Source organism: Lemur catta, chromosome 26 (assembly GCF_020740605.2).
Source record: "Lemur catta isolate mLemCat1 chromosome 26, mLemCat1.pri, whole genome shotgun sequence".
Taxonomy (NCBI): domain Eukaryota; kingdom Metazoa; phylum Chordata; class Mammalia; order Primates; family Lemuridae; genus Lemur; species Lemur catta.
In genome coordinates this window covers 4,801,555-4,816,565 of record NC_059153.1, presented here as the reverse complement: position 1 = coordinate 4,816,565, position 15,011 = coordinate 4,801,555, and the positions used below count along the sequence as shown (strand labels likewise).

General features: G+C 39.1%; 1 protein-coding gene across 7 annotated transcripts in view; it reads left to right on the top strand.

Moving 5' to 3' along the window:
* The window catches only part of CAMK2D (calcium/calmodulin dependent protein kinase II delta), a 210,055-nt gene that overhangs the window by 127,885 nt on the left and 67,159 nt on the right, over window positions 1–15,011 (top strand). For all 7 annotated transcript variants that reach the window (XM_045537383.1, XM_045537384.1, XM_045537381.1 and 4 more), the window contains exon 5: window positions 12,811–12,876. In XM_045537383.1, the coding sequence (XP_045393339.1) occupies window positions 12,811–12,876 (66 nt within the window). The remainder of the gene's footprint in view (window positions 1–12,810; window positions 12,877–15,011) is intronic.

The window sequence follows — 15,011 nt, the reverse complement described above, 5'->3', positions numbered from 1 at the left end:
GATCACTCCCTTATTTTGGAAAAATAAGATAGTACCTTCCATTGTGGATTCTGGGACCTAGGAGGGAAGGAAACCAAATAGGTATTTAAGCAGCTATGCATGTCAAATGTGGCCTTAAATACGTGTCGGGTAACAAACTGTTGGATGAATAGTCAACTGGAAGTCTTGGGATGGGAAACCTGCAGTTTGACTTTTAAAACAGGGTCTATATTTTCAGTAAATATTTTAATAAAATTTTTTCTGGTTTCTAGTAAAGTTCTGGTTGAAAATGTCAGGCTCTTTGAAACATGCTAAGGGAAAACTTTTGAGGAAAAGTGAAAGGAAGAGTGTGAAGTTGCTTTGAGAGCAGGTGTGGCAATTTCAGAGAAAAGGAGTAGCCAGACCTGGAGGGGAAGCAACGATTCTAGGAAAGACTCAGCCACCGCACACCACCTGTGCAGCTCATGCTTCCTGAACAGTGTCTCTGCGGAGTCGTGTGCACAAACAGTCCATGGAATGTAGTTTTCAAATTGGCCTTTTGTTGCATTAGATTTAGGAGAGAAGATATTGTAAATGGTTATACTGGTTTGTGCCGTTTTCTTTTTTCCATTTATTCCATAGCTAAAATTAAGAGGTACCCCCTGCTTATTGGAGAAGGGGAGTTTTTATTTTCTAACCTATTCTCTTTTTAAAAAAAAATGTTTGTCATTCTTCAAATGAACTCAGTTTTACAGAAGAATTTGATCGTAACAGCAATTAAATCATTTAGCAATGGTAGCGAACTACAGCTCAATGCTGCCTTCTGCAAAAGGCCAGGACAAGCCTCTGCAAATTGCTCTTCGCTTCTTAGGAAGATGTGAAGAATTCTGACTTTTGGAGAGGGTCTTGTGTTTTAATGGTTTGGATTAAATATTGGCCAATTCTCTCGAGTTATTGTGTGAGATATTTAGAAGTGAATTACTTAAAATTCTGGTGGCAGGTATATTGTTTGGTTTTATAGTCTATATCTAAAGGAAACTTCAAATGCATTTTTAATTAATCTCTATAGACACACAAGTTGTACATGGCTCTTTCAGCCATTATCCTGCACTGTACCAAAATCATTAGAACAAAACTGGGTATTCCATGCAAAATAATGAATTTGGATCCTTATTTTATACCCTATGCAAAATTTAACATAAAATGGATCCAAGACCTAAATGTAAGATCTAACACTACAAAACCTTTAGAAGAACATATAGGAGAAAATCTTTATGACATTGGATTTGGCAACAACTTTTCTTGAGTATGACTTAAAAACACAGGCAACAAAAGAAAAAATAGATGAATTGGATGTCATCAAAATTAAAAACTTTTGTGTATCAAAGGACACTACCAAGAGAGTAAAAGACAAGCCACAGGAGAAAATATTTGCAAGTCATACATCTCAAGGAATTAGAATCCAGATTATATAAAGAACTCCTATAACCCAACACCACCACCAACAAACAAAAACCCAGTTAAAAAATGGACAAAAGACTTGACTAGACATTTCTTCAAAGCAGATATACAAATACCCAATAAACACATGAAAAGGTACTCAGCATTACTAATCATTAGGGAAGTACAAATATCACTTCCCACCTACTAAAATGACCACTATAAAAATAAAACAGAGAAAGAAAAAAAACAGAAAATAACAAGTTTGGACCAGGATGCGGAGAAATTGGAACCCTTGTACATTGATGGTGGGAATGTAAAATGGCGCAGTGGCCATGGAAAAGCCGGGTTGGTGATTCCTCACACAGTTAAACGTAGAATTGCCACATGACCCTGCTATTTAACTCCTCAGTATATGCCACAAAGAACTGAAAGCTGGGATTCACGCAAAGAGTTATACTCCAATGTTTATAGCAGCTTTATTCACGATAGCCAAAAGGTGGAAACAACCCAAATATCCATCAAGAGATGGATAAACAAAATGTGGCGTATATAATACATACAAGGGACTGGTACTCACCCTTCAAAAGAAATGAAATTCTGACACATGCGACAACATGCATGAACCCTGGAAACATTATGCTCAGTGACATAAGCCAGACACAAAAGGACAGATACTGTGTGGTTCCACTTACATGAAGTATTTAGAACAGGCAAGTTCATAGGGACAGAAAGTAGAGGAGAGGTTAACGGGCTCAAGGGGAAGGAGGATTGGGTAGTTTTAGTTTAATGGGTACAGAGTTCTGTTTGGGATGATCAAGTGTTCTGGAAATGGTCATCTAACACTATGAATGTACTTAATGCCACTGAACCATACACTTAAAAATTGTTGAAAGGGTAAGTTTCATATTATGTGTATTTTATCACAATTTTAAAAACATCGCTTGTCTATAAAAAAATTAGAGACACCTGAACACACTACATGGATATATTCTATTTATAAATCTTACGGTTTAAGTAGTGAGTTATTGTTAATTATTTCTGCTACTTCTTCTAAGTATATAAACCTAAGACCCAACACAATGATGTCTAGGGTTGTGGTTGCAGTATATTAACAAAACCGGACTCACTGTACTAAAGAAATAATAATTATAGCTCACGTTCTTTGGGTACTTACTGTGTACTTGGCACTGTTTACATTTTTCAACTATTTTAATTGCTTTAATTTTATACCAATACTATATACTTTGTTTTTTACCATTTTATAGAGGAGGACACTGAAGTTCAGAGAAGTTAGGTTACTCTCCTAAGTCACACAGCTAAATAGCTAAGTAGCAAAGCCACAGTTCTAACACAAGATGGCTGACTTCTAAGCTTGTCATTTTAAACAGTTGCAAATTTCATCCAGTATTTGTTTTGAGATGTACCATAAATCATCTACTATTTCATACAGTTTAATTATAAAGTTTAGAAATGTGGAGTGCTACTTGGGGGTCTGAGATTTTCCGCTATATAACAGAATAGTAGGTGTGAGATCTAAAAATCTCCTGTGACGTTTGGGGCCTGGACATGTGTAATGTTCACCCCTTGGCTCTGTCTATGTCTCTGCTTGTTTGATCTTCATGCCAGGGCATCTCATTATTCATTCATTAATGCAATCAGTGGGCGTCTACTGCATGCCTGTCATACGCATATGCGCCACCAAGCCTTGGGCATACAGGACGACAGAACTTCCCTTGTCGGAACTGGAGGAGGAAGGGACAGCTCATAAGCAAATAAACAAGGAAACCCAGCAAGGTAATTTTAGCTCTTCGTGCTGTGAGGAAAACAGGGTGACATTTGGTGAGTAACTAGTGGCCGATGGCTGATTTGAAGAGGGCAAAGGGGAGGGCTGCCATGAGGGTCAGGAGCAGAAAGCTAAATGCTGAGACGGTCCAGGAGTGCGATTCCGCCCGGGGTGAACAGCCAGGACAGCCCCAAGCAAGAGCAGCCTCCGTGAGGAGCCGCTCGAGGGCCAGTGTGGCATAGACGTCGCCACGACCAGGCCGCGGAGACTCCAAGGTAACGCCAGAGCCCAAGGCCTCGCAGGCCGGGAAGAGGAAGTGAGGTGTTACACCCTGAGCCCCGGGAAGCTGCGGGAGGGTTTAAAGACGGGAATGAAATAATCCGATTTCATTTCACAAAGCTCTCGCTCGCTGCGGTGTGGCAAAGGGATTATAGGAGAACAGGACGGAAGCGGGGAAACGGACATTGCAAGAGCGAAGGAAAAAAATCACAGTGATTTGGGCGTTGGGTGAGGGCAGGGGAGAAGAGAAAACTCAAGTTGCATCTTCACAAGGGAAATTGCACTCACTGAAGTGCCTGAACTCTGCATACATGCAGTGCAAACGCATGAAGAACGTGGGACATTCAGAACGTCAGAGACAGAGGTGGATTTAAAAGAAAGGGATTCCTGCTCCTTGTGCTGGGCCAGAATGATCAGAGCTGATGGAAGGTCATGAGCTGAGGTCGTTAGCTAGTAATAAAGGGAGACTTTCCTCCTCCACTTCAGCCTGAGTCTCTCCTGTTCTCAGTGGGAACTGAAGATAATACTGAAAAGAAAAAGTAATAACTTCCCAGAATCACTAATAGAAGTTAAAACATTTTACACTGAAGAAAATGCATAGAAATTCTGATTGGTGTTTCAGGATATCAAATAACACAACAAAATCTTCCAGCGGCGCACGTGGGCTCGTCACCAGCCTCTGCTCCATTTTGTCCTGTTCTGTAGGAAGCCATGCTCTTGAGTTCAGCAGAGATCTCTTTCCCTGTCTTGTCCCGAGTTCAGAAAAGATCCTGCTTTTCTGTCTTGTCCCAGCGTGTTTCAGCATTCCCAGGAGGGATTCGGACCTCAGAGTCAGGCGACTGGGGCATCGGGGAGGCAAAGATCATGACCCGTGGCATCTGGTCTCACACACGTGTGTTCATTCATTCACTTATCCCATGCAAAGCGTCGCGCCAGGTATTTGGCAACCAGAAAAGTACTGCACAGCCTTTTGAACGAGCCCTTTTACCTGTGTTACAACAGATGAATTTACAGGATCGTGGCCACATGGGTCCATTTCGGATCAGCAACCCCCACACCTGGTCTGTTCTCTTTGACAAACCAGTGCGCCCTGGCGCTGGCTGAAAGCGTTTCTGATCGTCACCTTCACTGTGGCTGGTGACACTGTGGCAAGATACTTGTGGTCCGATTGGGGAGTGACCACATCCTGTGGTTAACTGTTATTTTTTTGAAGACTCTTTAACCACCTTAACTGCTTTCGTTTGTCGTTTCAACAGACTTATTTGTAGTAATAGCCAAGCATTTATGCTTTGAAAGTTTGAATCAGTATCCCTTTCTATGCCCCATGGATATTTGTTATGTCTGATGTTCTACTAAATTATGTATTTTCTAGTTTTTTTCTTAACAATAGGGACCCTTGCATCCCTCACCTTACATAGGCTATAACACATAGATACTTATTATATCCTTGTTAAAAGGATAAATGTACAAATGACTGGGAGGATAGTAGTTTCAAGTCCCCCTTTTAAAGGAAAGTGTTAATAATAAAAGACATCCATATTTCCACTTCCCTATTTTAAACTGATTTCATATTTATATCTTCCCTTTCACAGATTGTTTAATTCAACTAATGTTTATTGAACTACAGATAGGTCTCAGTGATATGTTAGTTAGGGTCACAGGTTAGGGGTACAAAAAATGAGTTTTTGCCTTTATTTTGAGGGTAAGTAGGAGACATTCATATATCAGCTGATGATCTCAGTGTCATGTGAAATTTAAATCAAACAAACAGCATGTTGAGAGGGCACAGAGGATGGGTTTCATAGAAGAATTTCTGGAGGAAACTTCGGCTCTTTCTTCAAGAATGCATAAGCTCGAGGAAAACTAAATCAAGATTGTGTAGACATTGCTGGCAAGGAATTGCATTAAAGATGCACAGAGCAATACACAACTAACCAAAATCCAAGGTGATTTTTGTGGAACTAAAAAGCTAGAAAGCTCAGTAAGTGCATGCCAGCTCTCGGAAGGTCCACAGATGTTATGGTAAGAACCTGAAACTATGTACTCTAGGTCCCCAGACCCCAGACCAAGGACTTGGACCAGTCAGTGGCCTGGTAGGAACCGGGCTGCACAGCGGGAGGTGAGCAGAGGGCGGGCAAGCGAAGCTTCATCTGTATTCACAGCCGCTCCCTGTCACCTGCATCACTGCGTAATTTCTGCCTCCTGTCGGATCAGTGGCGACTTTGGATTCTCATAGAGGCTCCAACCCTGCTATAAACTGCACATGCGAGCGATCTAGATTACTCGCTCCTTATGAGAATCTAACGCCTGCTGTTCTGAGCTGGAGCTGAGGTGGTGATGCTAGCACCGGGGAGCAGCTGCAAATGCAGATTATCATTAGCTTGAATGATCCCAAAACCATTCCCTCCCTCCCGCCCCGGTCCGTGGAAAAATTGTCTTCCGTGAAACCAGTCCCTGGTGCCAGAACTGTTGGGGACCACTGCTCTAGGCCATTCAAGTGTTAACTTTTTGAAGAGGAGGTCACTGATGCCTTGAAATTGCACTTCAAGCACATATATGCAAACGAAATTTGTAAAGTTGCTTCACTATAAAGAATTCTTAATACAGGAAATACGTTAGAAAAGGAAAAGTAGATATTTAATAGCTACAAATGGGAGTTTAAAAGAAGCTTAGTGATCTGCGTGAGGAGTTTATATTGCAGAGATTCTCTAAGGAATTTCTAAATTCTAGGCTAGCTTCCTGCAGCAGTACCAGTCTGTAATATTTTTCACTAAGTTTTCCCCTCCCCCCTTTTCCCAAGGACTGCTAATGTTATAAGTTGTTTAAGCAAAACATAAATCTCGATACTGAGTATAATTTGGGGAGACACAAGACTGTACTGAAGTAGCTTGTTACTGTTCTTTGTACAATAAAGAGTGGAGGACAGATAGAGTCCAGGCTTGAATCATTTAGCTAAATAGCTTCAGGTGATCAACTAAAATAAAATTTTGCCACCTCTTCTCCCTTTGCTTCCAAGAAGTGCCCCCAAGAAAACTGCCTTTCCTTCCACAACCCTAGAGATCTGTGGGATGACACCATCCGTCAGTCTGTCCGTCTGTGAAACTGCCGTCCTGCAGCCGCGAGGGGACAAGTCGCTGGACCATCCTACCTCTTCCTTCCTGGAGCCCAGCACGGTGGTTCAGTACCTCTGCATCCCCCTCCCTGCAGGGCTGGTGGCGGGGCGAGGGGAGAGAAAACACAGGAAGAACCGGAAGTGAAGCTTCTGCAAGAGGCAAAGGGAGGGAAATCTCTCGCTGAAAGAAAACCCACACATTAAACCTTGAACTCCTAGATCCAGAGTGTCTGTTTATGATTTCCGTTTGGCAGCGTGGGCAATCCGGTTTGCGCTGCAATAACTTAACATTCGTACTCCAGGGATGAGTTGCTGCCAGTAATGATGCCTACAAATGCTGTGTTAATATATATTAAGAATACATTTTATTTTATTTTATTTTATTTTATTTTATTTTATTTTATTTTATTTTATTTTTGAGAAAAGGGAAGGGGTAGGGGTCTAGAATACATTTTATTTTTAAGTCCACCACTAAAGATCATATTGTCTTACCGTTGGATAGTGATAAAACTACTATTAACTGTGAATAAAGAGTTTGTAGTTCTGCATTAATGAATTAAATTAATTAAAGCCATATATTCCTCAGAACCTAATAGTCTATGAAAAAAAATTTATTGAAGCTAATGACTAAACCAAGCTTCAGTAAATTAGTAGCTTGCACATAATGAGCAACAAATAAATATTTTTGGATTCAACAAGCAATATATTATTAAATTCAAGCACATATTCTCTTACAGAGCTGTTACAATTATAAAAAATGGAAGCAATCTAAGATTGCATAGATTTTTATAAGCAGTAATTAAGGATTAATCTGTTACTCCTCCTTTTGTATGCCAGCCTAAGTGAAAAACATGCACTTAGAGTTCAGATAGGGAAATTTGATAATTTAGATAATTTGAAAGATGATAAGCTGTCTCAAGTCTTTTTAAGAAGATGCTAGAGTATGAGTAGCACACAAATACATACGTAAATGAACAATTTTTAAATTTACGATAATTTGAATGATCTAGGCTTGGGTTGGTCTTTCTATTCTAGACAGACAATATGTGAAGGGAGTATAAACAAGATTTCAAATCGGTACTTAACACAGTAACTTGCATGTAGCACGCTGATGCTCGGCTGTTTCTTAATGCAGATCTGGGAGAATTTATAATTTGGGAAGGAGTCAAATAAGATTTGATTACGTTTTATTTAAAATAAATGTAGTTTCATTTCCTTAAAAAAGTATGCCATAATTCAGAAATAGGGCTGTTTAGATTAGCCTTCTCTTTTCTAATTAAACTGAATGACTGCAGCTTTACTGTGATGCTTATTTTTGAAAAATTCGTTGAATATTTTATATTCAGATAAAACAGATGATCAAATTGCCAGAGCAAATGGCTACTGACACTTACTAAGCGGGTGTGTGATAAATCATTGAGTGATAGTCCAGAGACCCAACGAAAATGCCAGTAAAAAACAGGGAATCTGCTGTCCAATAACATGTGTAGTTCATTGGCAACAGAACACTCCAACTGAATCAGGGAGAGCTTGGGAAGATGAATGCCAAACCTAGAAACAATGACTAAATTACGTACCTGCTGTTGACTCAATCAAAAGGTTGGGAATAAAACCAGTACTAATTCTTGGTTATTTTCTTTAAAAATGAGATTGCTAAACTAGACATCCCTTTAGGAAGCATTGTTTCTGTAAACCTATGTGATAATTAATTAACCCAGCATTATATTTAAAAAAAACTGGATTGACTTAAGCCTTTATTCAGACTATTGTGGGATTGTTGTGATACTAGAAATGAGCCACTGGGTTCCAGCGTGCAAGCACAGTCGCTAGAGCACCCCAAAACGAATGGTGGCAGAAAGTAAGAAGTTGGGTGCATCTGGAAGATGGTGGATTCTGGAAGTCCCTTCAGTAGGTAGATACATCCTGAGGATGGTTAGGAATGGGGGGAAAGATTGGGACTAAATAAGGACACATTGAGATTCCTACTTCCAATCCTTTTGTTCGCTTGCTCTCCTCTCTTCAGCGGAACTCCCATTTCCGCCCGGGCATTCCTGTCCCCTGGAAGGTCCTCCTGGAGCAGCACATCCTCTGTGAGAGTTTCTCTGAGCCCCAGAAAGATTCATTATTCTCTTCTCTCTTCTCTCTCGTCTGTTAGCCTTTGTGACTCTATTGCTCCCTCGTTTCTTGCTTATTCTTTGTTCGTTGTAATGTCCTGAGTCTACACAGCAGGGGTCTGGAACCCTCTGTGAAGTGTGGAAAGTGGAGGAAGTAACAGACGTTCTTCATACTCTGCAATACGTGGTGAGCTGTGACGGGACTCCAGCCTTGCTGGCTGGCACTGGGCACGGGTGGCCGTGAGGCTGTGGGGTGGATGTCACTTGCTGTGTGTCCATCAGTGAGTCCCCACGCACGGAGCACACATGCATCCCATTCGTGCTAAGTTCTCTTCCTTTCGCCATGCCAAAAAGATGAGTTTTGAGTGAAACGTCTTTACCTCCAAGTACACATACTTTCTCCATAAATGAAACGATTGCCTAGTCTAGGATTCGCCGGATCTTAAGGATTCTGGCTTTGAAAATAGACTCATGCTTTAATTAAAAGGATGTTCCACAGGAACATCAAAGGGAGGGCAGTGTGTTGGGCACCATGCAGGTGACAGTACAGGTGTGTCACTGTCACTTCTGCCCCTTAAGTAAAGGAAAACATACCAGCTACCCAAACGTGAGGCAGTGTAGGATATGTTTTTTGACAAACACACACAAATCTGATTGTGGTGGTTGTTTGCTTAACTCCTTGATGAGCCATGGCTCCCTCTGCTCAGTGTCTTGGGTTTCAGATCTGGGGGTCTCGGCTCACTGGCTTTGTTCTTCAGCTTTGCACGTATTTCCCAGGGGAATTACTCCATTTTTCAGGGGATGTTTTCGGTCCCACCTTGGCAAGACTGCCTCTTCGCTGCGCATTGCGCCCTGCTGTGGGCCCTGTTTTCCAGCTCAGCTCCCACCGGGGGCTGCTGGCTCCCCCACCTCCTTGGGCCCCAGTTCCAACCTCCAAGTCAGTGCTCGTGCTGGGACTAATGTGGCACCATTTTGTTTAAAAAGCCCAAACTTGGACTCTCCCGGCTGCTCAGCCTCATAGTCAAAGCGATGTCACTCATGAAGTTTTACAAATATTTTATTCAAGATGAAACTACTTTTGACCATTTCTGATACAAGTCACAAATATATAGACTAGAAACAAAAGAACGATGCATTATGTAGGGCAACGCAGTGTGAATCAGCATCACTATCAATATTAATAACAATAACAGCACAAATATTTATCTTTCAGGTATGTGGAATCTCATCTTTTTATGGTTCTAGAATTATCCTTTTTTCCCTGTAAGCCCTAATGTTCCAGAGATTCATAAATAGTAGTTAATGCTTCAAATCTATAATTGATATGCTTCATATCAGAGCAGAACTCTGACATCAGTATATTCACAAAATCTCTAATTGGTTGAGTAAAAATAAATCTAACAGTGTATTCGTCAGTCTGATTTAATTTGTAGTATTATATAAAATTTCACATAGCACACCAAAAATTTTAAAAAATATGTAATAACTGCTGCTTAATTTTGTGCTCCATTAAACAATCATGTGAGTATAGAAATGTGTTAAAGTTAGAAAATTCAATATCTTTAAGGCAGTGAATTAATTCTATCATGACTTCCATTTTTTTCCTTTTCAGACATTTATCATACATACATACAGCAAAAATGATAAAATGGTTTCACTTGAACAAGGATAGTTTTAAATCATGGGAAGGATGAATGCTAGAAGATGAGAGAGAATATTGTCAAAGATAGTTAACTACATCATCCAAAATTCAACGTAAAACTCTACATCCTTTCAAATGTGTGTAAAGTTATTATAAATCATTGAAAACTACCACCATGGTAGTAGTCCCCATTATTGCCGACTATAGCTAGACTTTGGTGTGTGTATGATTTTTTTTTCCTTATTAAGTTCACATAAAGCCCAGACTTACAGTAAACGAAATGGATAGTATGATTATCTAACTGGGTTAATTCGTTTAATCAGTATTCCAGCAGCCATTAATTGAACAAACATTGCGTGTTAATGTTGGGTTAGGTACTAACCTAACAAAGATCAGTGAGTTAAGATCCCAGTGAACCAGAATCTGACAGTTCTCACGGGGCAAAATCTATGTTTAAGGAGCTACTGTAAACAGAAGCAATTTCATTAGTGATAGTAGACTTTAATCAATACTTATTAAACATTTTAATAGTCTCAAATTATTTGTAATGTATGCAGGTTTTCTGGGTACTGAAGGTCAAAGACAAAGATAAATATGATTATATATTATATCTAAGGAATAATATATTCAAAGCAAGAAATCCCACAAAACTGTTATCGTTACAGGGACAACAGTGGATTTGTTGGAAGTGCTTTTTGTCTATTTAATTATTTTGCATTATAATTTATCTAGGGCACATTATGTGATTACATTGTTATTATAGATTCTAATTGGAAAAGTAGCCATGCTATTGAACGAAATTACATGGACACGTAATCATGGCTTTCAGAACAAGCCTGTATGAAGCTTTATATGATAATTTTAGGTACACATTTTATAAGTAAAAGTCATGGAATTGGAAATAACGACAGTAAAGGACTTTAAAGTATTCAGAGTGCAATGGAGGTTGCATAAACGTTCAGAAAAATTGATAGTTTTTAGTATCATATCATTATTTGTTAGAGAAGGAGAAGAAAGAAGAGAGTAATAGCTGGTGATCTCTGGACTGTGCTGTCCTTTGGGGATGTTGCAGAACTTGATAAAGCATAAGAGCAAACGAGAACAAAAAAGAAAAACTATCTCAGAGTTGTTTTCTCTCACTCTGTAATATTCATAGATGAAACTTTGTATCTTCCCGTCATGCCTTTTCAAATGACTCACGCTGTCTAACCTGGAAAAATTGGCAACATAATTATTGGAAAGGCTGCACTGTGTGATAGTTGAGGGGGTGATCTGTGAAGTGGATGCCTTTTCTTTGCCACCAAAAGCTCTGTCATTTGGGGCAAGTTAGTTAATCTTTCTCCATTTTCTCATCAATAAACTGGGCTAATGATAAAACCCAGCTCAGAGAGTAAATGTCAGGATTTATGAGTTAACATAATGCTCAGTACACTGAGGCACATTATAAGCACTCAGCAAATGTTAGCTATTATAAAGTTAAAACCCAAAGATGCAATTTCCTTTTAAAATCAAGCCAGATCACAGTAGAGGAAGAAATGGTTGATAGATACATGAGAATCGGTCCACCTCACTAATAATCAAGAAATTCATAATATGAGATTACTTTTTTTCCACAATCAGGTGTTTTTATTGATTGACAATAACTATTACTAGTAATGATTTGGACCTCTGGGTACCTTCAGAGTGTTGGGGTACAGCCATTTGGGAAGGCAATTTGGCCTGTCTTCCCAAGAAAATTTTAAATGTGGGTACTCTTGGACCCAGAAATTTTACTTGTAAGAATATCTCTTCTAGAAATACCCCCACATATGCAGAAATACATATGTGCATTCATGCACATACACGCATGCCCACCTCTGCTCATTGCTATGTTGTGTTAAATTAGGGAAAAACACTTTTGATATGAAATGGTGTCCATGACTTAATGTGAAATGAAAAATGTAACCAGCTTAATCATTTACACTTTTGTGAGAAAAGTATGTATTATGTATATGTATATGTGTGTGTTTGCAAGGGGAGAAAACGTATGTTTAAAGGTACACACTACAAAGATTGAAAAGTACGCAGAGAGGTTGGCCTGCAAACTCACACTCAGCAGCTGTGATGGGTGCCGTGTCCTTTTGTTCAGCAGATGTCTCTAAACTGAACTGTGCATTTTGTCGGACATCAGTTCACATTTGGAGAATTGAAACGAAAACTTTTATAAGACCATTTTCTGTAAAAGATCTTGCTGACTCTATTTATGGCATACATAAAATTGTGATTTCAGGATCTAGTGATACACAGACAAACAGAAAAAATGGAAATGTTTAGAGTTCTAGATTTGATCTAGCAAACAGTAAGTCTCATGATGTTTAAAATACTTTGATCATTTTAAAACTAATCTAAGAAAAAAATTCTTTATGAACACTAGCTGCAAACCTATGGATCCTAATGTTTTTTTCTTTTTAAATGTTGATTGTCTTGCTTGTCCTCACAGAGTTACTGGCGGGGAACTGTTTGAAGACATCGTGGCAAGAGAGTATTACAGCGAAGCGGATGCCAGGTAAGCGACCTGCTCTTGGAAAGAGACAGGACAGGATTCAAACGTTGCTCAGTGTGTTTCTTTACAGATGCGTCATGACAGTTAAATATATGGGAATTTCGTAAAGCCATCTTGGACGAATTCTCCCGAAGAGTCCCTTTGAATTGATGTTTCTCTCTTTCACGATCTCTGGGGTGATTCTTAGAGGGAAAAATTCTTTGAATCTGGTCTAAACTTTATTTTTATTGAGCATCTATTGTGAGAATACATGTTTAAAGAAAACAATCACAACAACAGACAAAAAAACCCACCTAACCGGAATGACTTCTGCTAAAGAAGTACTTTCTTTAGAAAAGATCAGAGATCAAAACTGGAGATCCACTAGTCCCAGTGTCTGGGACTCCCCAGGTGTAGCAGTCACTAGTCACATGGCTATTTCAATTTCAATTCCAATTACTTACAGTTAAATAACATTAAAAATTCAGTTCTTAGTTGGGGTAGCCACATTCCAACTGCTTAATCACCACAAGTGGGTGGTGGCTCCCAATTGGACAGACCAGACACGGAGCCCTTCCATGGTCACAGAGAGTTCCACTGACCAGTGAGTTATCTATTCAGAAAAAAGACTAAAAAAAGCCACACTGCACTTTTTAAAGCATTATTATTAGCTATTTAACTCTTTGGAAATTTCATTAAAACCCTTGGAATTCTTACTTGAAAAATATTTGTTTAGGTATTTCAGAGGTTCAAGAGTAATTTTCCTAATCTTGTTAATGGGCAAAATCTTTACAGAAGTTTAAGCAAGGCTAAGATTTTGTCTAGTTGGAAACTTCTTAAGCTACCCAAAAGCAACATGGAAGTAACATTAATCCACTTGCTTAGATATTACTTATAGACTGCATGGTGTTAATTTTCCTCAGCCCTCCTTATACATACTCTGTAATTGTCATTTCTTTTAAAAATCTAATCAAGAGCGATTAGCTCATTATTAGCAATGAAAATGGAATGCTGTGAAAATTCAGTTAATGACCCTCTGTGCCCGTTCTCTGAAGGCTCTCAGAGCTCCCTGAGGTTTGCTGATCCCGCCATAGCCTGACCCTCGGCAGCTACCGAGGTTCCCCAGCCCTCCAAGCAGCACCTGCATACATAGACTCACCTCTAAATTTCTAATTTTTCTTCTTGCTTTAGTGCTGTTGTTTAGGACACTCTGTGAATCTATCTGTACAGGACTGTACTCTAATTTTTCAATGGGCTTTTTTTTTTCTGCCAAAGTCAAATAGAGAGTTCTGCGTCACTAATGCTATGATGAGTTAATCACCACTTGCTCAGCTGTCCCCAAAGCCTCACATTAGGGCCCCACAGGGGGCCTCAGAGCAGCCTTGGAAGGAGCTATTTGCCCACCTGTCAAGAGAGAATAATCATTTTAATCAAGGTGGTAAACAAGTTAGGGAATTTCGTTAATTGTGCCTTTCAAAGTTATGTTCAACAGGATGTAATGCTTGAAAAATATTGGTTGAAATTAAGATGAAGACTATTGTCACTGTTAAAGGAGCCCAGTAGAGAATAGGACAGACCCTTTGGGTTGGGTCATTTAATATACGTGTTTATAGTAAGTTCGAGAATTAACCATAGGATATTTTTAGGATAGATCTCCCACAAAATCAAGGAAAAGAAACATTCTCTTCCTAACTGCGAGCATAAAGAGGATATTTTTCAAAAAAATTGTAAAATTCTGTTTTCTTCCTAGTTAAGAATTTAAGAATTGAATCCATCCTCACTAGTAAAAAATGGTAACATTGATTTAATATGAATTATTATTTACTTTTTTCTTTGCTGTTGTTCCTTAGGCCCAATAATGTATGCTTGTGGTTTGAGAAGAAAAAGAGAAATATTCTTAAAAAGTAGTATAAAGTGAACATTATTGTGAAGGGAAAAAGAATCAGTCCTATGGTTTAAAAATAAACCAATACTCCAATAAGCTAAGTAGTCAACAACAACCAATGTGAGGCCCTTTTAGTGGTACTGTTAATAGTTAGAGCTAGAAATCACAATCATGATCAATTTTGTGATATTTACATTGTAATAAATCAGATGGGGATTTGTTTTAGTTCAAGAATTTCCTTTAAAGTAAAATTATTTTGTGTTAAATGGTTGAA